Raw genomic sequence first — 27,371 nt, 5'->3', positions numbered from 1 at the left:
AGTGAAGCGTCAAAATGCTTGGAGTTGAATGTTTCATATTTTTTTTATATACAAAACACCATATTTGAGCTATGATCTAAAGACAAAGTGCCAATTCACTTTTGTGAAGTAGTTAGTCATGTATGTATACTCTACGGTGTAAATGACACCAAATTTTTCGTATTTTGGACTTTTTGTATCAAACTTGCTTTAATCATATAAATAACCATCTCAATCGATTCCTCATGACACAGTTACCCTGAAGGAAATGTTATATTTATCCCTGTATGTTGTGAAATTCAAAAGTTACAGAATTTACTGATTTTCCTCTCAAATAAAAAATGGCCGCCAATGACTCCCCCCCCCCGACACGATTTTTACTTGGAAACAAAAAAAAAAAAAAAATCATCAAATAGACACCATAAGCGATACAAAAATTTAGGGTGCATGAGGATCCCCCATTCCTAGACTTTAGTGGTTAGTCAATCATATGAGGTATATAATTGTCATGTATGTATATGGACTATTTGGGCAGAGCTAACAACACTGTTTTTTTATTCGCATGTTTGGATTTTTCATGTATCATTTGTTTTAATCATGTAAATAACAATGTCAATCGATTCCTCGTGCCAAATTTACCCTGGAGGAATTATTTATTTGTCCTTGTATGTTGGAAACTTCAAAAGTTATAGAAATTAATGATTTTCCTCGCAAATCCAAGATGGCTGCCAATGACCCCCATGTGACACGATTTTCACTTGGAGACAAAAAGAATCAAATAGACTCCCTAAGGGATACAAAAAGGAGGGTGCACGGGACCCCCAACCCCAATCCTACCAGACTGTTAAGAAAAAGAGGTTAGTTTACTCATGATAGGAGATTTGAGATTGTCATGTATGTATGTATATAGACTACTTGGGAATATTTCTAGAGTAAACGACACTGGTTTTCCTCACATGTTTGGACTTTTCTTGTATGTAACTTGCTTTAATCATGTAAATAACTCTCTCAAACGATTCCTCATGCCATATTAACTCTGAATTACTGTTTTATTTGTCCCTGTATGTTGTGTAATTCAAAATTTACACTATTTAGGTATTTTTCGGTGAAAATGACATCAAAATGTGCATATTTTTAGGCTTTTCTTGTTTCAGACTTGCTTTAATCACGTAAATAACCATTGCAATCGATTCCTCGTGTCATGTTTACCCTGCAGAAATGCTTTATTTATAATTTTATGCTGTGTAGTTCAAAAGTTATGGAAGATAATGATTTTCCCTGAAAATCCAAGATGGCTGCCAAGATGGCCGCCAATGACCCCCATGGGACACGATTTTTTCTTGGGAACAAAAAAAATCATTAACTAGACACCCTAAGGGTTACAAAAAAGTAAGTTAAAAAAATGTGTTCGGGGGGTGCATGGGGACCCCCCATTCCTACCAGACTAATAAGTCGGTTGCATCATACCTGACTGAGGGCACTGATGGGGAACATACGCAGCCGGCTGACCGTACGGTGGAGCTAGATCAGAAAAGAAAAATGAGATGGTTGACATTCAAACTCAGTTGAATCTATACGATTTCATGTGTCAATAAGGTAAGGAAATTCTCCAGAAGAGGAAAAGGAAAAAGACAAAGAAAACTGTGAATTCCATAATGGAATTCTTATAAATGTATGTCTTCTCTTATGGTTAGAATAAAACTATCACACCGAATACAGATTTTATTCGTTTTAAAGTATATCTTAAAGGGATGGTACAGTATTGGTAGAGATGAGAATTGGGCTTTAAACTTTTTGTGAGATACAAAGAAAACACTTACGATGTAGTACAAAACATACCATTTTAAGAGGAATTCAAAATTTATTTGATGAAAATCTGGTTTGGAATGACTGTAACATCTAAAAACAAAGTAAAACAAAGCGATCGTAATAAAGTGTGTGTCCCACACCTTAATCATTAGAATCGCTCTTTATTAGATATCTCAGTCATTTTAATACCAATTTTCATCAAATAAACATTGAATTCCTCATAGTACATGCTCTTTCATATTACATAAGAGGTTTCCCATTATTTTATTATATTATTCAATTTTAGAAACCTGAATTAGGTCTCAACCAAAACTATACGATTCCTTTAAGGTAGGCAGTTAAATATGAGTTATATCTATTTCCTCTGATTTCTTATTCATTTTTACGAGTATAAGTTATCTACATGAACTCTTATCCGCGAGTGGAAAGAAACACTGCGACCTGAGAGGGGCACTTTATTCACTTACAATAAAAAAGTCCGATGTTAAATATGAAACAGCGAGCTGGTTTTAAATTTTCGGTGCTTTCTCTGGTCGTAGATTAATACCCCCGTGTGTTACTTAGAATACAAAAGCTATTCTCTGAATAGTAACTTAGTTTAATATTATCCTTTTGTGGATTTTGAACTTCAACAAGACGATCAAAAACTTTCCGATAAAGTACATGATTTGTGGTATTGAATAGGCATCAGCGCTGTGACAACACCACGAAGCAGGGCCGGCGGAGCGTAAACTTTGAAAGTGGCGGGGGGGGGGGGGGTTAAAAAAATGCCTTCAGCGCAACTTCTGATGCCACTTCCGGGTTTCTTCATATGACGAGCAGAAAATAAAAAAAGAAAAAGGCCTTCAGCTCATCTTTTTCCCTCCTCTTCCGGGTTTGCTCATGTGAAAAGCAAAAAATAAAAAATAAAATGAAATAAATAAAAATAAATGAATAAATGAATAAAATAAAAAAGGTCTTCAGCTCATCTTTCTCATGCCACTTTCTGGTTCCTTCAGCTGACAAGCAAAAAAAAAGCAGAAACAAAAACAAAAGCAAAAAAGTCTTGGGTAAGTGCAAAAACATTACCTTACCACGCTCACACTTCAAGGTCTCTATTTCTTTTATTGCCACTTAAGCACTTTCGGGTTTAAAAAAACGTTGGGGGGGGGGGTCCAAAGTGATGCCACCTTATGTATTCCTTTGTATGATGCAAAAAAAGGGGGCGAACCCCGTTAAGCCGGCCATGCGAAGTGCCAGGTGAACACTTTTCAGAACCATTTCAACCTACTTTCTACACCTGTCAGTGTGGTCTTCTATTAACACTTGATCGGTGTTAGCTTTAACATCAATGATGTTAAATCTAACACCGATTTTTTGCTATGGTCTTACCCATTTGCTGCTGTGTGTAACCTGTCGGTGACATCACAACCACAGGGGCAGGGTTGTTATAGTACTGCGTCACCTGTGAATGAAGAAAATATCACGGCTTGATGGACTTGGCTTACGAGTAGTGTTGGTTCTCACTGCAGGAGTCGCTGAAGGGGGGGGGGGGGTTGACTTTGGACTCGTGGACCCTTGCATCACACCGATTTATAACAAACGAAAAACTTATTCCCACCCCCCTCCCCTTTCATTCTTTCCTTCCACTTTCCCAATTTTTTCTCTGAACTGTCCTCTTTTCAAGACTTTCCCCATAGTGTAAAGCAAGCCACTTCTCATGTATTCTCAACACCATGCAAACCTTGAAGAAGACAATAATTCTTTCTTCTTTTTTTTTGATAAGCGAATGATGGACTGGTTATGCTTCGGTATCACTTTAACGTATTTTGTTGTCATCTATACAAAGTAAGGTAAAAATTGGTTGAACTCGACATTCGCATAACAATGAAAACATTGAAATTTCCTTCTTTTGTGTTCTTTTTAATCATCTGATTTGATGATGATGATGATGGTGATGTTGAAAATGATTATTATTATTATTATCATTATCATTATTATCATTATTATCATTATCATTATTATTATTATCATTATTATTGCTAGTAGTAGTAGTAGTAGTAGAATTAATATCATTGTCATTATCATTACTATTATCGTCTTCTTTTAATCTTAAGAATCATCAGTGCATTCAAAACTGTTATGGGAAAACGGTGAACCCAGTGCACTGAATGTTATTATAACAAACAAATAGCTCGTGGTTGATTTTGATGATGACTTGAGTTCGAGATGAAATAATGTCAGGAAAGTCTGGAAATACATATCCAATAAAAAAAAAAATCCCACTTTTTTATTTTCGCAAATGAGATATAACTGAATTATTTTTAGTATAGCAATGAAAAGCTTCGAACTGATGTCAGAGTGTCTTCACAAATCCTTCATGTTTATGACAAATAGGATAAACTATTGAAAGGGGGAGGGGATAAGGAGTGTGAATAATTTTCCGGTCAATGGAATATGTAGTCTGCCCTACTTTGGCAAAAGGAAGCAAATGACATTTTTATGACAATTTACTTTTTCATTGATTTGGCATATTTAAGGCATGCTGCATAACATAACTGAAAAAACCAAAAGTTACAATTTTTGTCCATGTCTGAGATATTCGGGTGGAAAAAGGAAGAAAGTGCACAAAATTGCATGAAAAAATGGCAAAAGGAAGCAAGTAACATTCTCATGATATGATTGTCACTTGCTTCCTTTTGTCAATTTTTTTAATGTTTGCTACAAATCACAAATACTTTGGCAAAAGGAAGCAAGCAACATTCCCATGATATGATTGTGACTTGCTTCCTTTTGCCAGATTTTTCAGGTTTGATAAAAATCTGAAATATTTTAGCAAAAGGAAGCAAGTTACACAACCTCATGATATCATTGTCACTTGCTTCCTTTTGCCAAAGTAGGGCAGTAGTAATGATCTACGGTCTTTCACATTCATTGCAGCTTACTACAGTGTTTGGTTGATGAGCGCCGCAGCATACACCTGCACAGCAAAACGACGCCGCGACTATGGCCATGACGAGCTCGACAAAGCTGACAATTGTGATCAAGGCATCCACGGCAATCCTAGCCTGCTATGAACCCGTAAGGGAGCGATAAAAAAGTAATCACACAGAAAAAGATAGAAAGAGAAAAGAAAGACATTAATACAGAAACATCCGTGTCTGTAAGACAGCCTGTTGACACTAACACGTGAAGCGACTGGGAACTTCTTTCTCAATTTGAGTGCTGATAGGACACTGATTCCCTGTATTAACTTCCCTGTAATTTTTCGCAATGGATGCCAACGTGTTGTCAAAAACAATCTTCGAATTCGTTAAGCATTTGTTGGTCATTTGCTCTCAGGAAAAGTGGAAGCTTTTCTTCTTTTTTTCACTGAATTTTCCTTTCACCAAGAGACGACGATCGTCTGTGAAAATTCCCTCGAGAGGTAAAATAATGGCATACACATCTGTGTCTTTCAATTGTAAAGATTCAACGCGCTGGTATTAATTGCACGTAAATGAAAATGTAAAATAAGAAAACCATATAATGTGGGAAATATCATGTATGCCTATTTCAGTTAAACTTAGAAGGGTGGATTATCGCTAGTAAATATAATGCAAGTGAAAATTCATATCAAGCTTGTTTTCTTCAATAATGATTATGTAGGGTTGCATAGAAAAAAACCCCGAAATCACTCAACTCTTGCCAGCTTGAGATATTTACGATTATAACCCTGCTAACTTCCGGAAGAAACCGGAAGATTCCAAGTAATGCAGCAGGTGAGGGGTATAATCATGAAAAAGGGTTTTATATTGCTCTATCTAATTACGAAATTACTTTAAATTGTTTTAAATAATGCGGTTAATCCGTTTTTAAGCAAACACGTCACACATGTACTCGATGTTACAAAAAACATTTCACACGTTTTATCCTTAATAGTTCAAAAACTATTCATCAGATAACATTGACAATGAAATGAGCAATAGCTGAATAGTGAACAATTTTGTTGGAGGTAATTTAAAAATGACAACATGGATTCACTTTCATTAAATTAAACATTAATTTTTCAGTTAGGTTTCAGATTATGCGCTATGTTCAACTCTCTGTACAAAACTTTATGGCCGTGTCATACCTTTCCGGGCAAGCTACGCGGGCTTGTGGCGAGGAGGTAGTTTACAGCACGTAAAAGATTTTCCGCGGGCGAACAAGAATGTTTGCAATTTTCGCACTTGTTTTTCTTACCTACTAGACGCGTGCTACTTAGCTTCTACTTGAGTGCCATTCGTGTGACCTGCGTGAGAGCTTTGAAACTGATCCCTTTTCTGTTACAAGCGACTTATGGGTCCTGAGAAGTACCTGCGTTGGAGTTGCCTGCGTGGGGGATCCCCTGCGAGGTGCTGCCTGTAACGGTCTCCTGCTGGTGTTCTGCGTGTACCTCTGCGACCGAACCCCCACGACTCACTCGGAGCAAGTTTTGAGCATGCTCAAGGCCTTGTTATACCGTATCTGGGGAAATTTTGCGGCTTGACTCGCGGGGAAACAAATTTGCTACCCGGAGCTCGCCACAGTTGGTCCGCACCTGACAGTACCTAGCGCGAATCTCTCCTGTCAGTACTGCCTGTAGTTGCCCGGAGGTGCTCACGCAAGTCCGATTTAACATCAGCCAAGTTTTGAGCACGACCAAAACTTTTTCGGGTGAGTCGCGGGGATGCCCGGAGAGGTCCACGCAGAACGCCAGTAGGAGGCCCTTAGCGGCAGCACTTCGCAGGCAACTCCCACGCCGGTACTTCGCAGTCCCCGTGCAGCCAAGATAATGACATTCCGTGGGACTTGCGTCATTGCTTCAGAGGAATTCCTTCGCTGAGTTGTCAGCCCCACGTAACTGGTACAAAGGTCACACATTATACCCGCAAGTAAAATTTAAGTATAACGCGTCCAGCAAGTAAGACACATGCAGTGACTGGCCCATATCCTTGTTCGCCCTCAGAAATTCCCGGTATGCTGGAAAATCCCTACACGCAAAACAGAATGCATAGCTTGCCCGGAAAGGTGTGACAGGGCTTAACATGGTTGCGGGTAAAACGATTTGCGTGCACACCTTCTGGTGACTACGGGTGAGATACGTGCTAGTTACTGTCATGTGCGGCTCATTCCGGGGACCTCCGGGTAATAAAAATTGTTCTTTGCAAGTCGCACGCAAGGCTTGCCCGGGAGGTGTGACACGGCCTTTAAATTTGCACAGAAATCAATTATTGGTGAGTACGGGAGTGTGTAGTTGAGACCCAGACAATGGTCCTGGACAATGACCAAGATCTGAGTGGTCCATCATTTATTCATGAGGAATTACACTATCACAGTATACAAATGACGCACAGGTCTGAGTGCGTCAGTCGGAATTGTGTGCATAAGGTAACTATGGAATGCTTAACCCACGAGGCGAAGCCGAGTGGGTTTAGGCTAAATTCCATAGTTACCGCATGCACACTATATTCCGACTGACGCACGAAAAGACATGTGCGTCATTTGATTTATAGAATGGGTAATTTTCTTGTCAAAAACCCAGTTTTCTATCGTGTTACCCGATGACAAAATTACTGGATGCATTTCCTTTTGGCTTTCCGTAAAGGGCATGCATACCCGTACTTACCGTTTTTACTGGATGCATGGCCAGCCATGCATAAGTTTTTACTGGATGCATGGCCAAGCTGAGTGCGCGAACGCTTGCTTTAGTGCGCGAACCTTTGTTACAAGTACGCGTACTCTTGCTAAGTGCGCGATAACATGTTTACCACTGTGACTCAGCGTGCGGCCAGTAAAAATGAACACATAGCTCTCGACCAATCAGATCGCAGGATTCTCGCTACCCATTCTATAACTAGTCTTTATTCATTTTGAAATGTGGTTTTTGCAAGCATATGGAAACTTTACTTTTTTCCATGTGCATGCATTTCACCCTTTGCTAGAATTCAGACTAGCAGTGCCAAAGAGAATTCATTATAAATAATTGATAAAGCATTCATGTGCTTTGGAGCAGAGGTCTGGACAGGTGGTATCCAGGTCCATTGGTTAGGGTCATAGGGGGTATCTCACCGGGCTTGAAACTAGTTTGCGACTAGTTCCGCGACTCCAGATTTTGCTAGTTTCAGAGACGTCTCCTGAAAATTACAGGGTCTTCGAAGAGTCGCAAAAAATTTAAACATGTTCGATTTTTTGCGAAGTCTCCGCGACGTCTTCGAGACGTCTCCATCAGTTACGGAGACGTCGCGGAGACTAATTATATCCGCGACTGCTGAGACGTCTCCGCGATGTCTCCGAGACGTCTCAGAGACGTCGCCGAGACCTGCTGGAGACCAGAAAAAACTGGTAAAGCTAGTATCTCACCAACGGAGACGTCTCCGCCACGTCTCCAACTTATCAGTCGCAGCAGTCGCGGAGACGTCTCCAACATAAAAAATGTCTGGCGGTCTCACCAAGGAGACGTCACTGAGACGGTTATGGCAGGTGTCAAAACATTTCAAACATGAGGGAGCCTTTACAGGATCACCAGACTTGATCTAGGCAGGATGACAGCACGCAGATGGGTCACGTGGTTTCTAAAGTAGATCAAACAGCGTCAAATAGAGTCGCGGAGACGTCTCCGCGACCTATCACCAGTTATTTCTGGTCTCCAGCAGGTCTCGGCGACGTCTCTGAGATGTTTCTGAGACATCGCTGAGACGCCTCAGCAGTCGCGGATATGATTAGTCTCCGTGACGTCTTCGCGACTGATGGAGACGTCTCGGAGACGTCGGGGAGACTCCGCGAAAAATCGGACATGTTTAAATTTCTGGGGACTAATCGGGGACTCTGTAATTTTCAGGAGACGTCTAGGAGACGTCGCGGAGACGTTTCTGCAACTAGCAAAATCTAGAGTCGCGAACTAGTAGCGAACTAAACACTAAACAAAAAGTAAGTTCCCCCTAAAACAAGCATTTATATTTTATGAATCCGGAACCTTTGAGGAAATCTGAATACAGGATCATGTAGCTGTATTTCTCGGCTACCTTTCATGTGAAATTCAGTGGATATCACTTTGTCACGCTTGAGTGAGCATGACTTAAAGTCAAAATGGTCACTTTTTAAAATGAAGTTCACAAGCCCAATTTTGCAACTTTGATTTGGCGATATCGGAACAAATTTCAATTTTCCACGATAAAAAGCATGCAACGTATAATTTACGTGCTTCTTATTGTACCATGTGACTTGTGCACAAAAATTCACGGTTGAGTGAACACGGAGTGAAAATTACCAAAATGGCCGATTTGACATGTTTCTCGTGGTAATTTCTATCAATTGAGATTGAATTCGTGTGTTAAACAGATTTTATACACAATTCACTTAATTTCACGGTTGAATGAGCACATTAAAAACAAAGAAAAATAACAATAACTATTTAAATTGTGCAGTCAGAATTGCGATAATTTTGCGCACTGAAATCAACTGTATGATGCTTTTTATATTGTGCTAATACCCAAACGCGTGTCAGTGACCACCTGACATTTCAGTCTCGCTTCAATAAGCACGTGAGGCTGGAAACCCCTTTTTTCAACCTACATAATGAAAAATTGGCTGTTTAGCCATAATCCCCATATGGTAAGTTCATGTGAAGAGGAGGAGAGGAATTTATGCTTTTGAAAGCTAAAAATGGCTTTTGCATGCAATGTGGTTTATTTTACGGTTGAATGACCACATTATAAAAACATTGATGTATCTTATTAAATCATCCAGCAGGTGTTGCATTGATCTTCTGCATTTAAAATCAACTGAAAAAACATTTCATTATCGCGTTTAGGACCGATATAAATGTGTCAGTGATCCTTGGCATTCCTTCAAGATTTTACACGTTAAAGGGTACATGGTGCCGGAAACCCTCCTTATAATCCATGGCTACCTTCGATTAAATATTGCAGTGTTCGTGGGGAAATTGGTCTGTCATTAGTTTGATGAAATCCTCTTGTTGGAGCACAGATGAGAAATTCTGCAAATTAAATCTTCGGGCCATTGTTCTCGCTACTGAATACTAATTTTGGCATTTCGTCATGAAGTCATACATTAACTTAAAGGGAAAATAAATGAAATTAATCATTGACATGGTACCAAATTTCACTTTTGTTCAACATCAATATCCTCCCGTGCTGCACATGCATGGAGAGTCTGGAGACAGATATTGATTGTGGTGAGATACATGGAGTGGCCTTTATTGTTCATGTTATGTTGATGATTGTGATGGTGATGATAGTTGCTTAAAATGTTGGTTGACTATTATGCGATCATTATGGCAATATAACACAGATTGGGGAGCATCTGCACTCACTTTTTAGGCTCTATCCACTAACACCACTGAGCACGTCTTCAAAACTAACCAAATGTAAATCTTATGGAAATTTCGGCCACGGAAATGGTTTTGACCTGCACACTTTGCTCATCTTATGTGCTCACTGAAGCATGTCACAATGTGATTTTTCATCGAAATGTTATTTTTTTGATTGATATCAGAGTAATTTCCCAACATTTCAACTAAAACATAAAAAAGAATGGATATTTTTTCATTATATAGGGTAAAAAATAGTTTTCCTGCCCCGCATGTTCATTGAAGCATGACTAAAATTCCAGGTGATCACTGTATGCACAGTGGTATTAAACACAATACAAAAAGCATTAAAACAATTGATTTCAGTACGCAAAATGATCGCAATTCTGACTGCACAATTTAAATTGTTAGTTTTCTTTGTTTTTATGGTGCTCATTCAACCGTGAAATTACGTGAATTGTGTGTAAAAACTGTTCAACACACGAATTCAATCTCAATTGATAGAAATCACCACGAGAAACATGTCAAATCGGCCATTTTGGTAATTTTCACCCAGTGTTCACTCAACCGTGAAATTTTGTGCACAAGTCACATGGTACTATAAGAAGCACATAAATTATACGTTGCATGCCTTTTTTCCTGGAAAATTGAAATTTGTTCCGATATCGCCAAATCGAAGTTGCACAATTTGGCTTGTGAACTTCAAAAAGTGACCATTTTAACTTTAAGTCATGCTCACTCAAGCGTGACAAAGTGATATCCACTGAATTTCACATGAAAGGTAGCCGAGGAATACAGCTACATGATCCTGTATTCAGATTTCTTCAGAGGTTCCCGATTCATAAATTACAGAGGTTTTTTTGTACGGGGAACTTACTTTTTGTTTAGTGTTTAGTTTCAAACCCGGTGAGATATCCCCTTGAGAGGACGTCTCCGCGACTCTATTTGACGCCGTTGACCTACTTTAGAAACCACGTGACCCATTTGCGTGCTGACATCCTGCCTTGATCAAGTCAGGTGATCCTGCAACAGCTCCACCATATTTGAAACTTTTTGACACTTGCCATCATTCGTCTCAGAGATGTCTCCTTGGTGAGACCGCAAGCCATTTTTATGTTGGAGACGTCTCCGCGACTGCTGCGACTGATAAGTTGGAGACGTCGCGGAGACGTCTCCGTTGGTGAGATGCAGCCTTTGGTACACACTCACATACATATCATTAGTTCCCGTGTAAAGTTCAAGTGTTGTACAGAGGGTTAAAATTTGACCAAAATCTGGAACCTAACTTTGAAATTAATCATGGATATCATGAAACGGAATAGGTTTTCACATTCAAATCACCTCCAACTGAATTGTACACTATTCAGCTTTTACTCATATCAATGACGGTTTTATGTGATATAGAATTTTGGAGCTATTGAGCATCAAAGTGGGATTTTTTTCTCTAGTGTAATATAGCATACTAGTAACATGTAGATGGCAGACAGAGAGGATAAAAATAGTATCATTATTATCGGAGAACCTATACCATTCCTAATCACCCTTACATCACTCCTTTTCACCACCATCATCTCCAAACTCTCTGCAACAAACAACAATCCCTCATCATCTTCAATAAATAAATAAATGAATAGATACATATATAAATAAATAAAAAAATAAGTAAATAAACACGTATAAAAACCCCCTTATCCATTGATAATCTCATTGTAAAGCACATTTAAACACGTATGTACACGTATATGAAGGCCCCATGACATTTCCTCCTGCGACGATTGCTCTCACGATATATCTCCAAATTCTATTCACAATCATAACCATAACCATAATATTAATCCTCACATCAAACTCAATATACCTAAATCCTTAACACGACCTTATCCCAGACCCTAAGTCCCTGTACGGAGCAATATTGCCGCAGTAGTAAATGCCGTGTCACTGTACAGTTTATGGCAAATGCGTTACACAAATCTATTATTATCATCACTATCATAATCACATGTAGGAATCTGTGTGCCTTGAAATACATACGTGAATGTTGTAATCACAGTCGGCCAGGTCTACATAGTTGCATTCCTCAACACTGATGACAAGCAAGGTGAGGTTGAGCCCAAGACCAGTTACAGCAGCAAGGCAAGACAAAATGGACATCACCATATAGGAGACGATCTAGACGTGTGCAAAAACAAACAGTAATCAAATGTCACTGAAAACTCATCTGTTCTATCATGCCATGTAATTTGTATTGATTTATCATATGCAGTCTGTATATATCTTAGTTCGTTCTATAAGTTATAACTTACAATGTTTATTTTATGTATTTTGTATCTTGTATTGCGTTTCATCGTATCTCAATTTGTATATACACGTATTCCATAATCGAATCTATCTTTCCAATTTCTTCTTCAGCGCTCAGAAACATTGTAATAAGCGCTTTATAAATGATATTTATTATTATTATTAAATGTTATAATGATTGTTAGTTTTAAATATTATTGTTGATACTGGCACATTAATTTCATGGATGTTATTTGTGTTGTATGTTCAATGTGTACCTGCAATTATCTAAAGAGATAATTGACCTGGTTATGTATAAAAATTTTCTTGAATAAAGAAATGATTCAATCAATCAAAATTGGTGCATATGAAGAGCTTGCTTCCAAAGGCGCTAAATCCATCAGTTTTCAATCCGTTTAGCGCCTTTTAGAATCAAGCTATATATATGTATATGTATATATATATATATATATATGTAATATAAAACACACACACACACACACATATATATATATATAAATGTATATGCACATATATATATATATATATATATATATATCAAATATCTTGGATTATCAATTAACTGCAACGACGTAGTACATGCTTAAGCACTCTCTTCTTCAACAAAGTAATATTGTAATTGACAATCAGAAACCTGTGCATATACGTTCTCTAAATGCATTTTCATACTTTTGTTCATCGTCTGGTAAAAGCTCATTGAACTCGTTCATCAGCACACCACTATTATCACGATTATAACGAACTCGCACTGAATAATTATATACTTTTTCTTACTATATGGTTGAGTTTTGACAGCAGTGACGTGCAGTACACCGAGTGCGTATGTCTCTATTTATCACAATTCTGCTATATTTCTTAATGTTTTATTACATTTTAAGTGACTTGAGGTGCGGCCGACATTCTATAGCACAAAATCACAATATGAACCACGAGAAGAATTCATGCATGAATAAACGGGAATATGAAACAAAAAAAGGAAAAACCTTTAAAAAATACTTACCACACATTTGTTCTTGTTGTGCGAGACCACTCCAAGAATCCCAGTAGGCAAAAAGAACTGAGGGAAATAGAGAGCGAGAGAGAGAGAGAGAGAGAGAGAGAGAGAAAGAAAGAAAGAAAGAGTTGTCTGATGTATACTAGTATGATACACAGATGATGAACGCAACCAATCAGGTATTAGCCCCTCACACTGCTCTCCCGGCGTGGCCCATGATTACGACTTTTTTTTTTTTTTTGATAACACAGCCCGCTAGTAATCATTGTCCTGAAAAGGGTCATTGAACATTGGTGCAAAGACACTGTCGAGAGCTAGTTGGAATATTATCTTTTTATCTTCCTGTTTTTTCCTTTTTCTCATTCCTTTTTTTTTTCTTCTTCTCCTTCCTCTTTAAATTTTGGACAAATCCTTCTGCTTTTGTCATCAGAGAAAAATTAAAAGGTCATAGTCAATATTTCAAATTAAAAATTCTCTTTGCAACTGATTGACAAATTGCCCTACATCGACGTAAATAAGCACTGAATTGATCAGAGTTTTTAGTAGTAGCCATGATAAAAAATCATGGGCGTACATACTCGAGCAGGATTCGAACCTACGACCTCCTGATCACCGGACAGGCGTCATCTCCACTAGACCACCGAGCTTTCGCCCGACAGCAAGTGTTGGTTCTAATCCTTATAGCATGCAGCGGGTACTGCTTTTTGTTATTCAAATTCATGAAAATTCTTCCGTCGAGGTGTTTTCATTGCAACTGATTGACAAATTGCCCTACATCGACGTAAATAAGCACTGAATTGATCAGAGTTTTTAGTAGTAGCCATGATAAAAAATCATGGGCGTACATACTCGAGCAGGATTATAGGGCAATTTGTCAATCAGTTGCAATGAAAACACCTCGACGGAAGAATTTTCATGAATTTGAATAAAAATTCTCTGTTGTTTGTTTTGTTTATTTGTCGTTCTTGTGTTTGTTTTTGGTTTTTACCCTTTGTTTTTCTGCATGCTTGCTTGCTTGCTTTTTTTTTCAGGGGGGATACATATAAGTGTTTGACACGGCTTACTCTGAAATAACCCTTAAACATGTTAAAATAACGTTACTGTCGGTATATACGTGGGGACAGAACGTGAACATTTCATGAAATGTGTAAGTGTGTGGTACTCTTTTTTTTCTTTATATTATTGTTACGGATGGCGACACTACTTGTTGTAGACTTCACCATCAATGAGAAGAAGGCGTGAATGATACGTTAGTGTTAGAATTCTTAACTTCTAAATGACTTGTCCAAATGTCCGCAAATTATCGTCAACTATAAATTACATGATTGACATAAATTTTGTCCTTCAAATCAAATACATTGTAATTTGTGTCTTGAAATACCTTGATAAAAGGCGCTTTAAAGGGGAAAGGAGCTGCTATTATGGTAACTTGATCGACTTAAACATGACTTTCTATGAATACGACTTTATGACAGTGGGCTTTTGGGAAGGTAGAAGTAATTACTTGCCTTGTCCAATTTACGTGTATGGTTGCCCTTGACATTGCCCCTTTTCAAAGAGTAAAAGCCACAAGCGATACTTTAAGTTAGATATTAAAACATTAAGAATGTTAAAAGTTCTCCGTACCTTCAATTTCCATTACGCTGCTACCACAATCTGTACGTTTGGTTTTCATCTTGGTTATTCTTTATAGATTTTGGATTTTCAGCCCGGGTGGAAACACTGATAGATTGAAACCGCTGTGTTTCTGACCATGAGTTTGTACACATTACAAACAATTTATGGGTTAGTTGTCTTCTCATGAAACGATGACTGCACTGACGCTTTGTTTTTGTCTTTGTTTTTCATTTTGGTTAAAAGAAAAGGGATAGAAGGGGGGGGGGCACGTTCGCCCCCTTCGATTTGTTAAAGACACCCTCCCATTACGGAATTCCTGGATCCGCCCTTGATTCTCTGATTATACAGATACATTTATATGAACTTTAATTGTCCCAGCCATTCCAAAACCGATTTCCATCACACAAGCCCCTTTTACACTTTCACGGATTGCTTCATGGATGACCATGGATCGTCATCCGTGGTGTTCCGGCATGCAAAATATCGATTTTCCTTTCAATGCCGGTGTGAATACGGTCCCAACTGGGTGTCTACACGGACAAGTACGGAAGCCACTCCCCGGGGGCGCAAAAAACGAAAAGAAAAAGGAGGAAGAAGAAGAGAAAACGAAGAAGAAGAAGAAGAAAAAAAACTTGCCCGGAAAAGGGGGGGGGGGAGAATGGTGGGGGGGGGGGGGGGGGGGGCAGAAAACCAAATCAAACAAGACAAAAACAAAACATGATGATGCCGCGGACAAAATGACAATGTTTATTGTGTTCACACAAGAATTCCAAGTTCTGTAAGTAAGCTGAACTACAACAATTTTCGGCTCGTTCGCTGCGCTCGTTCGCCAAAATTTATATAAGAAAGAAGGTAAGAACAAAACGTGATGATGACGCGGACAAAATGACAATGTCTATTGTGTTCACACATGTCATTTTATATTTAGCAGGAAAAATGTTTCACGGAGCAGCGGCTGCAATTTCTTTCGTTCTGAAGCGATCGCCAAAAGAAGTCGCCAACAGTTTCGAACATAGGGGGGGGGGGGGGGCGCAAAAAACAACAACAACCCAAATCAAACAAGATAAGAACAAAACGTAATGATGACGCGGAAATATAATTTCGGCTCACTCGCGCGTACTAATTTAGAGTATTTTTTAAAGTCCTCAGTTTGTTGTTATAAATCGTTATCGTCGTCACTATATCTTGATTAGAATTGTAAGATCTAATAAGCAAAATATGACAAGAATTCCATGTTTTGTTAGCTGAAATACAAAAATTTTCGGCTCGCTCGCTGCGCTCGCCAAAATTTATGAAAAAAAAGAGATAAGAACAAATCGTGATGATGCCGTGGAAATATACAAATTTCGGCTCACTCGTGCGTACTGATTTAGAGTAGTTTTTCTAAGTCCTCAGTTTGTTGGTATTAATCGTTATCTGTAAGGCCGTCACTATATCTTTATTAGAATTGTAAGATTTAATAAGCAAAAAAAGACAAGAATTCCATGTTTTGTAAGCTGAAATACAAAAATTTTCGGCTCGCTCGCTGCGCTCGCCAGCCAAAATTTAGCAAAATTCATTACATTTAAATCACCTTCAAAAGACCCCTTTTAAGTGCTTGAAAAAGCACATCATGTGGACTATGTTTAAAGTCCCTACCGGGATGGGGTTAGGGTTGAACACTCTTTCAGAAATTAGGGGCGCAATTTTCGCGCTTGCCCCGGGCGCCGTTTTCCCTAGATACGCCACTGCATAAAGGAATATCTCTTTGTTGCAAAATCTAATTTTGCGGGAATATAATAACATAAACAAAGCAAAACAAACTAAGACAAATCAAAAGACCAAAAAAAAAAAAAAAAGCAAGAAGATGTGTGTGGGTCACTGAAGCTTCTCATACGATATAAACCTACTAGAGGAGTCGATTGGCTGTACTGATGGGTGAAGATGTGAGCAAATTTCATTGACTTTCTGAGCTTGTATTGGCAAAATATACACGAATTTCTCATCCCGGATGGAGCCGATGCTAATATGGACGTTCCGATGTCTTCACGGAGGCAACACCACGTGAACACGGAGTAGCCGGAGCCTACAAGGAAGGAATACGGATGCAACACGGAGTAGACGGTGCCGACAAGGAAGAGTTTGTATTGATTTCCATCCGTGATGTCCGGGATGAAAAATTAAGCAAGCTCATTTTTTTTTTTTTTCAGCGGACATGCCGAATGATCAAGGATAATGTCGGATGACTTCACGAAGTCAACACGGTCATGCCGGAAATAGTAAGGATGATCCCGGACCGACGATCCGTGGTCATCCGTGATGCAATCCGTGAAAGTGTAAAAGGGGCTTTAGAATGGGATGCTCGGTACTATTTTTGTAAGAAGTTTCTTGGTATCTCGCAAACGAAAAAAAAAAAAAAACTTTGAAAAAAAGAGAGAAAAAAAGTCAAAAGCCTAATACCATCTCCCCAATATCATAATATCCCTCAAGGAAAAAAAAAAAGTAATGGTTGACAGAAAACAAAAACTTACCAAAATACCACTCCAGATGCCGTATCCAACAACGCTCACTATTGACCTCACGAGGAGTTGAGCGATGCCCAGTGCGATAGCTAAGATGGAACACATCAGCTGGACCCACCCTGTAGCGCGCCCTCTCTTGGCGTTGTACCGTGAGCAGCTCTGGTTCGGGTTCGTCTGCTGCACGATAACAGCATGCTGGTAGTTCTCGGCCATAGGACCGGGTGCTGGGCCGACGGGATTTGATGCCATAGCCTGGGGTTAGGCAGCCGTGGAAGCGTTACCACCTACAAACGTTGCCATCTGCATTGTAAAAACGTGCTCAGTATAATTCAGTTAACTAAAAAGCAAAAGTTTACTCTTTAGATGGAGCTTCTGGTTTCTAATGCTTTTTGATGATGATATTTTTTTTCAAGGTAATTGACCTCATATGAAATATAAAAGAGTGTATAATTCCAACAGGAATTCAAGGTTTATTTTGATGAAAATTTATTTTCAAATGGCTGGAATATTAAAAAAAAAGTGGTCCTAAAAAAGCTGGGACTAGCTTTCATCATAGTTTCTTTGTTTTATATACTTTCAACGGTTCGAGATATCTCAGTCAATTTTATAACTGATATGTACATATCAAATAAACCTTTAATTCCACGTAATTTGCATGTTCTTTAACATGTTGATAAAGTGGTTTCTAAGTATCTCGCTAGTGTAAACAGTAACTGAAATGCTTTGTACATTCACTGCAAACGATTTATGTTTCCACGAGCGCGACTTATGTTAGTTAACGTTATGTGTTTCAGTCGCTATACAATAGTTTACCATTGCTTAGAACTTGAAAGGGGAAATGGGCAGCTTAGCTTGGCACGTTGGTAATGTGTCGTCATTATTTGCTGAGTATGCTTGCGCAGTGTGGGAGCGTTCAGCTCATGCGAAGAAGATCAACCCAGTGCTGAACACAAGCTGTCGCTGTATCACTGGCTGCATGAAGCCTACCAAGACTGACGACATCTACATCCTCTCTGGAATCGCCCCCCCCCCCCCCCCTGATGTAAGAAGGGCGGTTGCAAGCAAAAAGGAACGCCTCAGGCAGATGGAAGACGAAAGACATCCCCTTTTTGGCCATGCTGTGATACCACAACGCTTGAAATCACGCAGAAGCTTCCTGGTCACTGTCTCCCCTTAGAAAGCAACGTATCAACAGAACGTATGAAACTGTGGGATGACAGATTAAGGGAATCTGGATACGACAATCACATGCAAATCAATCCAACCGAGTCACTCCCTGCAGGTTCCAAACAGTCATGGATCACCTGGCGTAGTTTGAACAGATTAAGATCGCGCATGGGGAAGTGCAAGGCAAACATGCTGAAGTGGGGGTACACTGATAGCTCTGCAGAGTGTGAGTGTGGGCAGGGCAGCCAGACTATGCCTCATCTTCTGAGCTGCAATGCAATGTTACAACCTTGTACCGAGAGGGACCTGGCGCTAGACATTGGGAAATGGTTGTGTGATGCCACGAGATGATGATGATTATTTGCCCTATTCATGGCAGAACCTCAGTCCGTGCACTACACCACAACAACAGGGTATAGGCATCCGCAACACACGCTAGCAAAATTGATATGAATTAATTTGTTATAGTTCATTTCGCGGGTGCAATAAACCCATTATGACGTCAATAATGCATATTCAACAGGCGCGTCTACTAAGCTGCTACCAGCTGCGCAGACTTTCCGCCAAAGAGATTTTTCTCCTCCCCACTGCGGAAAATATCTTTGCTTTCCGCACATCTCCCTCAAGTGGCAGAGTCAAGTTGCTAGGATTTATTTGGTCGACGTAGTCTGAAAGACTGTGACGTCATAGTCGAACTGAATAAAACTTCCGCATACCGCAGGCACACTCATACACTACACTTTTTACATACTGGCAGTTTGTTGGCAGTACTTATTTGTGTCAGTAGGTATCTCCCTGTTCGGGACTTGCTTTGCTGGTGAAAAACAACGTGAGCTTAATACAAAAGAATCTTCCAAGGAGAAAGGAGTCCGATACGCTACGCACTCAAGTCATCACGCCCACCCCTCCCCCGAAAAAAAAATATATATTGAAGACATTATCTACCATCTGTAGCAGATGAGACGAAAATCCAGCTTTAGCGCTCTACAAAAGTTCCAGACTATGAGTTGGGGATAGAATGAACCTATGTAAAAAACAAACAAACAAACAAACAAACAAACAAACAAACAAACGTTAATCAGTACAATCATCAGAAAATTGTTGTGAGCTGGGTAGTGGGGATGTGCTTCTTTCTGCTGATCTCCCAGTCCTTGACCAAGTGGTACCTTGTTCCATCATAGTACCCGAACTGCTATGAGTCCTAGGATGCTTCCAGTTCAGGTCATGTTTAGCAGACATCCCTGCCGCACTGTTTAAGTGTGTTGAATGGAGGTGCTGGGCCAGCAACCCAGTCTCCCTTACTCAATCCTCTCGCTAGACACAAGAAAGGAAGGCCTCGAACGGATGGATTTAAACGGAATCGAATCCTGACCGTCCCACGACTACGACTTTCGGATCTGACTACACTGGAAGTCAACATTAGAGGTCTACGAACGAACATATAAGAACTGAGTAACATTTGCCACAAACTTAAGCCTGCAATTGTTGTGGTGGTGGAGACCTTCGTAGATTATACAGTAAAGGATGGAGCTGACTGCATCACCATCTCTGGTTACTCACTTTGCTGCCGCAGACACCGTCTCAACAATTTGGCGGAGAGATTGCCGTCTACTGCCTTGGAGGACTTGCCATCCACCATGACCGGGAGCAAGTCCTTGCAGACTTTGAACTCATGTGGTTCACAGTGTCCCTGAAAACCGCCAAATATCACCGTCAAAAGCCAACAGCGACATTATCAACTATCTCGACTCTGTCACTTTCTTCAAACTAACAGAATGTCATGCCCAATCTGTGATCCTTCTCGGAGACTTTAATGTGCATCACACAGAATGGCTAGGCAGCCACACTATCGTACAGATACTGCTGGTAGACGTGCACAAGAAATGTCCAACTCCCTTGGACTACTGAACAAGCTGTACATGAGCCAACTAGAGAAGACCAAATCCTGAATCTTGTCCTGACTGATATAGCTGTCACTACAGAAACGCTAGCCACACTGGGTACATCAGATCACAACCCAGTTTTTGTCAAGTTTAAGGTACGAGTCTTCAGGGACAAGCCTTACAAAAGGAAGGTATGGCGATACGACAAAGCTGACTACTGGGGAATGCCAGGTTTCTTCTCCTCTACAAACTGGAACCAGGCCCTCAGTACTGACCCTGAGGCTGCGTGAAGCAATATTACCAACACCATTCACACAGCAATGGATATTTACATCCCTACCAAGCAAGTTGTGAGAAAGACAGGAGACAAACCATGGTTTGACGATCACTGCCGGAGAGCCGCTAACAGAAAAAGGCGGCTCTACAAACAAATGAGAAAGAAATTCAAAGAAGCAAAGACTGTATACAATAAGGAAGAAAAGACTGCTAAGAGACAACATGATAAGAATCTGGAAAAAAAAATCCAACAAATGGGAATCTCAGTAGCAGGGAATAGTGCAATAAAGTGAATTCCCTGTCTGGAAAGAACACCAATGTAGATAATCCTGAAGGAACAAGACCAGGCTTACACTACTGCAAAGGAGAAAGCATAGCTAAACCTTTGCCAAGAAGTGTCATCTTGATAATGCCAGAGACTTTGCACCGGAGGTTCAGGGTGACACACAGCATGTGCTGGACAACATCACCTTTAGGGCCAAAGACGTCAAGAGAACCCTTAGGAAACTTAAACCAGACAAAGCAGCTGACCCTGATGAAGTCCCAACTCGAGTTCTCAAAGAGTGTAGTGCAGAACTAGCAAGACCACTTAGCCCCCTCTTCCAGCTACGTTTCTCAAATGGAATGTTTGCCCACCAATGGAAGATGACGCAATGCCATCCAGATCCACAAAAGGGACACAAAATCTGACCTGCAATGTACCGCCCAATCTATCTTCTAAGTAATATAAGCAAGATTATTGAGTCGATTGTTCAATCCCAACTTCAAACCTACTTATTCAAGCATCATCTTATCTCAGACAGACAATTTGGCTTTAGACCTCACCACAGTACTGCAGATCTGCTAACCCTCCTCGCTCAACAATGGTCTAACTAGACAGAGAGAATGAAGTTCGACTCATTGCGCTGGACATTAAGGGAGCCTTTGACAAGGTCTAGCATGACGGCCTCACTGTTCCAAGCTGGAAGGGAAGGGTATCAGAGGAAAACTGCTCAGCTGGATTGAAAGCTACATGTCAGATAGATCAATAAAGGTTGTCTTGTCAGGCCAGTCATCCACAACTACATCCATCAATGCTTCAGTACCACAGGGATCAGTTCTAGGTCCCCTGCTGTTCTCAGTCTTCCTTGACGTCCTGGGTGATCTCTGTGAGAATGCCCTGTATCTGTATGCTGATTACTCCACCCTGCACTCTGTCAAATTAGATCATCAGGAGAAGCGGAGCCAGTCAATACAAGCCTAAACAGAGACCTTGAAAACATGAAGCAATGGGCTGATAAATGGAGGGTGTCTTATGAGCCAGCTAAGTTCAAGTCTCTAACAATATCAAGAAAGAGACAAACATTGAGGGCATACTTGTACTTTAGAATTAAACACAAAAATCACCGAGGTAGACGAACTGGAGATACTGAGCATCACGGCTGACAAGAAGCTCACCTGGAATAAGCATACCAGGAACATTTCTTCCAGAGCTGGACAAAGATTTGGTGCTCTACAGGAGGATAGCATCTAAACTAGATGCCCCTGATATGGGAGAGCCACAGTGTACCGGGCCCAGATAAGAAGAATCATGGAATACGCATCTCTGTGCTGGCTTAATGCATCTCCTAAAGTACTGCAACTACTTGGTCGTATACAGAAGAAGGCCCTACGCATAATCGGAATAAATGAGGACGAGGCATGCTCCAACTTCAATATTCCTTCGCTTCACCATAGACGTCAAGTTGCAGTTGCCCTGTACAAAATGCAGACGGGCCTCTGCCCTAAATACCTGAAAAAGCTGGTTCCCCAACTTATACAACGAGAAGAAAAACTCGCTCTAGTTTGCATGTCAACTCCAAGTCATGCTCTTGTGGAACACAAATCAGGAACACACTTAACTGGCAGGAGTTTTGTACACACTGCAGTCAGAGTCTGGAACAGCTTACCAGGAGACATTGTAGGCATGATTAGTAACAGAAGGTCTCAGTCATTCAAGAGTTGCGTCCATAACCACCTTCTGCAGATTGTACGGTTACAGCTCGTTATTCCGAAGGGTCGTTATTCCGAAGGCTCTTTATTCCTAAGATTCGTTATTCCGAAGGTTCATTGTTTCGAATTTCATTTTCGGATTAACCAATCTTCGGAAAAACGAACCTTCGGAATAACGCCACAAATTTTCGGATTAACAAACCCTTTTTCATTTTCGGATTAACGAACCTGTAGGTATAGGGAATTTGCGTGTTTTGGATTAACGACCCTTCGGAATAACGAACCTTCGGAATAGCGAACGTTCGGAATAACGAACAGCACCCGATTTTACAATATATTATCTATTAGGCCCTACTTTTTTCTTTTTGTCATTATCGTTCTCTTAAGCTGCTGTGAACCCTTGATTAGGCCATGAGGTTGTCATGTATAGTGCACAGCATTGTATGCATAATCTTGATACATAATGTCACGCCTTGTGTACTATTGTTTAAAAGAAATGTATAAAAAGAAATGTGACCAACAATTATGATAAAATTGTTTCCAGAATTATCTGTCAACAGTAGTTTTTTTTTTATTATTGAGAAAATAGTGATATTTCCTTATATTTTACACTTTATTGCGAAATTTCATAGGATATGATGCAGGGTAGGATATTTGGTGATATATAACTGACCTACAACGCATCACAATGTGATTTTGTTCTTTAATCTCTGCTCCCAACACCAAAGGTAAACAGTGCCTTTAAAATTCTAGTCTCACTTTTTAAGACACAGATATGCCATCGGCGACTTATTTCCTGAAGAAGTTGTGTTTTCTTGTTCTTTCAATCACCAATTAGGGGTCCAACACCTATCCAAAAGGAACCCCCCCCCCCTCAAAAAAAAAAGATAAAAAAAAATAAATACGTTTTCGCCATTCTCACATGTAGCGTTGTGTAAGCATGGGCAATTCTGGCAATGCTTACCCTATTACAGGGTACTGCTTTGGGTTCACAAAAAGTCAACTTTACAATACTAATTTCACATTTCCTTATCCTGTAAAACGAGAACTTTTGTTGTTCTTTTTTATTCTTACGAATGTCTCCAGGAGCGAAAAAAATCACGAAATTAGAATGCACCCAAATTTTATTGTGTACATAAAGTGATAACTCGTGAAAACGTCATGACGCGAAAGGGCCGTTGGCTCAAAGTCTAGATAATGTCATGCTATGAACGTTTCTAGTTCTAAACCGTACGTCTTTAAATACCGTTTCGATATCCAATGGCATAGGAAACGGCTACAGCTGAGGAATTAAATCTGGTCAGTTGTAGTTACTTATAAAATGTTACGGAGATAGTAATGAGATTCGTTTCATGAAAATCGCATGAGAGAATTTTCGCTCATAAGACACAGTATGAGGGACTTCATGGAATGGATTTGAAAGTCTCTCATAGCTCTACATAATTATGATTTTTTATTTACTTTTGCCGTTGTGAGATTCATGTAAAGAACTTTATGCGATGACTTCAACAAAACGACCCCATAGACAATTATCAAAACAAGGAGATGCAGGGTATGATAGTTTTGAGCTGTGGTACCATCGAAGAATGATGAGAATGTCATGGATTGAAAAGAAATCGAATGCATAATTACTACAGATAGAATCGTCAGCTGCTCGTGATCGTCATGAAATGACAGAGGCAAGTTTTAGTTCAGGTTCAAGTTCAAGTTCATGTTAATTTATTTAAAAGAAAATTTATTAAAAGAACATAGATAGTGAAAAAGAAGGAGAGAGGAAATAGAGATGACAAAGGAGTTAGACTATTGAAAATATTTAGAAAGGTCATATGAGAATAAGAAATACTTTATAAGCATTATCCATCGTTCACATGCATGCAGACTTTATATGTATATATAAATATATATATATATATATATATATATATATATATATATATATATAAATTTCAGCATAAGTGAAATCAGGAAAGATAATTCAGATTTAACATACACAATTAAAATATCACGTTTTTTTTTGGGGGGGGGGGGGACGGCGAGAGGATATACGGTACTAATCGTCAGTCTGTCCGATGCCTTAGAAATCCAACACGTGTTTGTAGAGTTTTTGTCTAAAAGATTGTTGAAAATTACTCCTTATTCTAATCTTTTTTTTTTAATGATTATTATCCAAGTGATGTTCTATTTGGTAACTCAACACATAAAATTTTTGAAGTAACAGGTCAGAAATACATGACAATGAATACATTTTATTTCAGCTTCTTAATCATACATTCACATTTTTCTTTTGATGTACATTGTCTGATGGTTTTTATAATGGAAAAGAATGTTAAGAATCTGACGTGACTTATTAGTTAATTTGTTTGTTTATTGTGATTTTATTTTTTTTTTTCATTATTTACATCGAAAGTTCAAGAATAATACACGGATTTGTAATTGTGCCGGAGGAGTTAATGTGATTGGGATATTCATTATTGTTTCTGAATGGAGATAATCAACGTTCATCCAGGAATTCAAGACTAGTGTAGGCCTATGTTTACATCATATACTACATATTTCAGAAATCTTTTGTTTGATTTTGATGTTATTTATTGATTTACCTTCACTTGAATGTTGGGAAATGTATGTAAGATAGTGTACCCTATATGACATGATCCCCCTCGCAAACATACATAATACATGTATGATTATGTATGCATACAGTATTATATAGATATTGGGCGTGTATATACAGTATGTAATTTATGTGCAATATCATGAACGTAGGAAGTCGATGCACACTGCAGTATTGTGTACACATACTCATCATAGAGATGATGGGACACAAGTATTAAAATTGACAGATTATTAATAGGCCAGTGTAAACATTTCTGAATACAAAAATCTAATAGAAAATAAGCTCTACTGAAGTACAGCAGGCCTACGGGGTAGCCTATTTAGGTCTGTAAACATTTGTGAGGTTTCTGTAGTGTGTCCAGTGTAAAAAGTGTGGCAGGAGCTCAACCCGACTTCCCATCCTCTTTGAAGTGAATAGACGTAAGACCGGTCTGCTAACACAGTTATAAACTCAATGCACTAATATTTCCTGATATAAACCTTGTAATATAAAAGTTGTAAATGACAACCCGAGAGAGCGTATTTGGATACGCCTTGTAAGCGACTTTAATTGTATAACATCACAATGCAGTGCAAACTCCAGTCCAAAATACTTAACGCATCGAAAACATTGATGTGTCCAAAGGAGTTTATTTTCTTGTTTGTGTTGTAGGCCTACTGCGTTCTCGTTCCTACCAGAGAGGTGAGAAGTCTCATCTCCCAGCGTCCCTATGCACAACACTCTATGTGACGTTGGAGTCAATTGCACATTCGAGAATATTATGTTTATTATACGGCCCTTTCTGTATTCGTAAACAGTAAAATCGTAAGACATGACATCGTCACCTCATCATGTAGTGAATATGCATGATATTGAATGACAAAAAGGCAACAGTTGATGCTTACTTTTCCGGGCGGCCACAGCGAAAATGCAGGTCAATGCAACGATGGCTTCTTCGGAACGATTTTGACGGCAAACTTTCTGACGTTGTACTTGTACGCTGAAATTGCAAGGATCGTACTCTCTGTGCGAGGATCGCAGGAGAGCGAGTACACATACGCGAACAGAGCAAAACAGAGGATCAAGCTGGTAGCTAACAACAGTCGTGTCAGATGGCATCTATAGCAACGGCGTAAATCCGTACTGAGGAGTGAGGGGGGGGGGGGGATGATCGGCGAAAGTCAACATCATCACGATTACAAGCCCATAACCGGACCGGTGCAGACTTGGGGGGGGGGGGGGGGGGGGGGGCTTGGTGGGGGGTTCCCCCTCCAATGATGAGAACTTTTTTTTTTTTTTTGCATTTTGATGTTGTAAAGGTGCAATTTGATGCATTCCTTTCGCGTGTTTTATCAACTTGAAACAGTCTCACATTTTTAAGGTATATAGCAGTACATTTTGATGTCCATTATTATTGAACAATTTTGCCTATGTATTGTATCATTTAAACAAACTTCTTGTATCAATTATTATACTGAATATCATGAACGCGACAGAACCCGAGTGAGCGAAGAAAGCGAGGGGGATGGAAGGGGGTGTCACCCCCACCCCGCCCCCCACGATGAAAACTTTTTGCATTTTGATGTCGTACATGGTGCAATTTGATGCATGTTTTTGCGCGTTTAACTGACTTGAAATAGTCCCGTTTGTTTATGGTAGCAATATATTTTGATGTTCATTATCATCAAACAATTTGGCTCTAAAATAAGCTTCTTGTAGAAATACTTGCTCTAAATATCATGATCACGCGACCGAACCCGAGCGAGCGTAGCGAGCGTGGTGGTGGTGGTGGGGGGGGGGGGGGGGGGGGGGTGGGAGGAGGTGTTTCCCCTTCTGCAGTGAGAACTGCTTGCTATTTGATGTTGTAATTGGTGCAATTTGATACATGCTTTTGCGTGTCTTATCGACTTGAAACAGTCCAACTTGTTGACGGTAGCAGTATATTTTGATGTAGATTATTATTGAACAATTT

General features: G+C 39.6%; 1 protein-coding gene across 1 annotated transcript; it reads right to left on the bottom strand.

Moving 5' to 3' along the window:
- Positions 1–1,423: 1,423 nt before the first annotated feature.
- LOC139718767 (uncharacterized) lies at positions 1,424–26,430 on the bottom strand. Its single transcript, XM_071630231.1, has 7 exons — positions 26,305–26,430; positions 17,519–17,809; positions 13,398–13,454; positions 12,131–12,268; positions 4,713–4,838; positions 3,160–3,232; positions 1,424–1,500 (listed from the first exon to the last, which is right to left on the bottom strand). Exons 2-7 carry the CDS (start codon positions 17,756–17,758, stop codon positions 1,424–1,426), a joined length of 711 nt encoding a protein of 236 aa, XP_071486332.1. The 5' UTR covers positions 17,759–17,809; positions 26,305–26,430.
- Positions 26,431–27,371: the final 941 nt, after the last annotated feature.

Source organism: Diadema antillarum, unplaced genomic scaffold (assembly GCF_040938485.1).
Source record: "Diadema antillarum isolate AM-2024a unplaced genomic scaffold, OU_Dant_1.0 scf00000099, whole genome shotgun sequence".
NCBI lineage: Eukaryota > Metazoa > Echinodermata > Echinoidea > Diadematoida > Diadematidae > Diadema > Diadema antillarum.
Note: the sequence above shows the minus strand (reverse complement) of the source record. Positions and strands in the feature narration are given on the sequence as shown.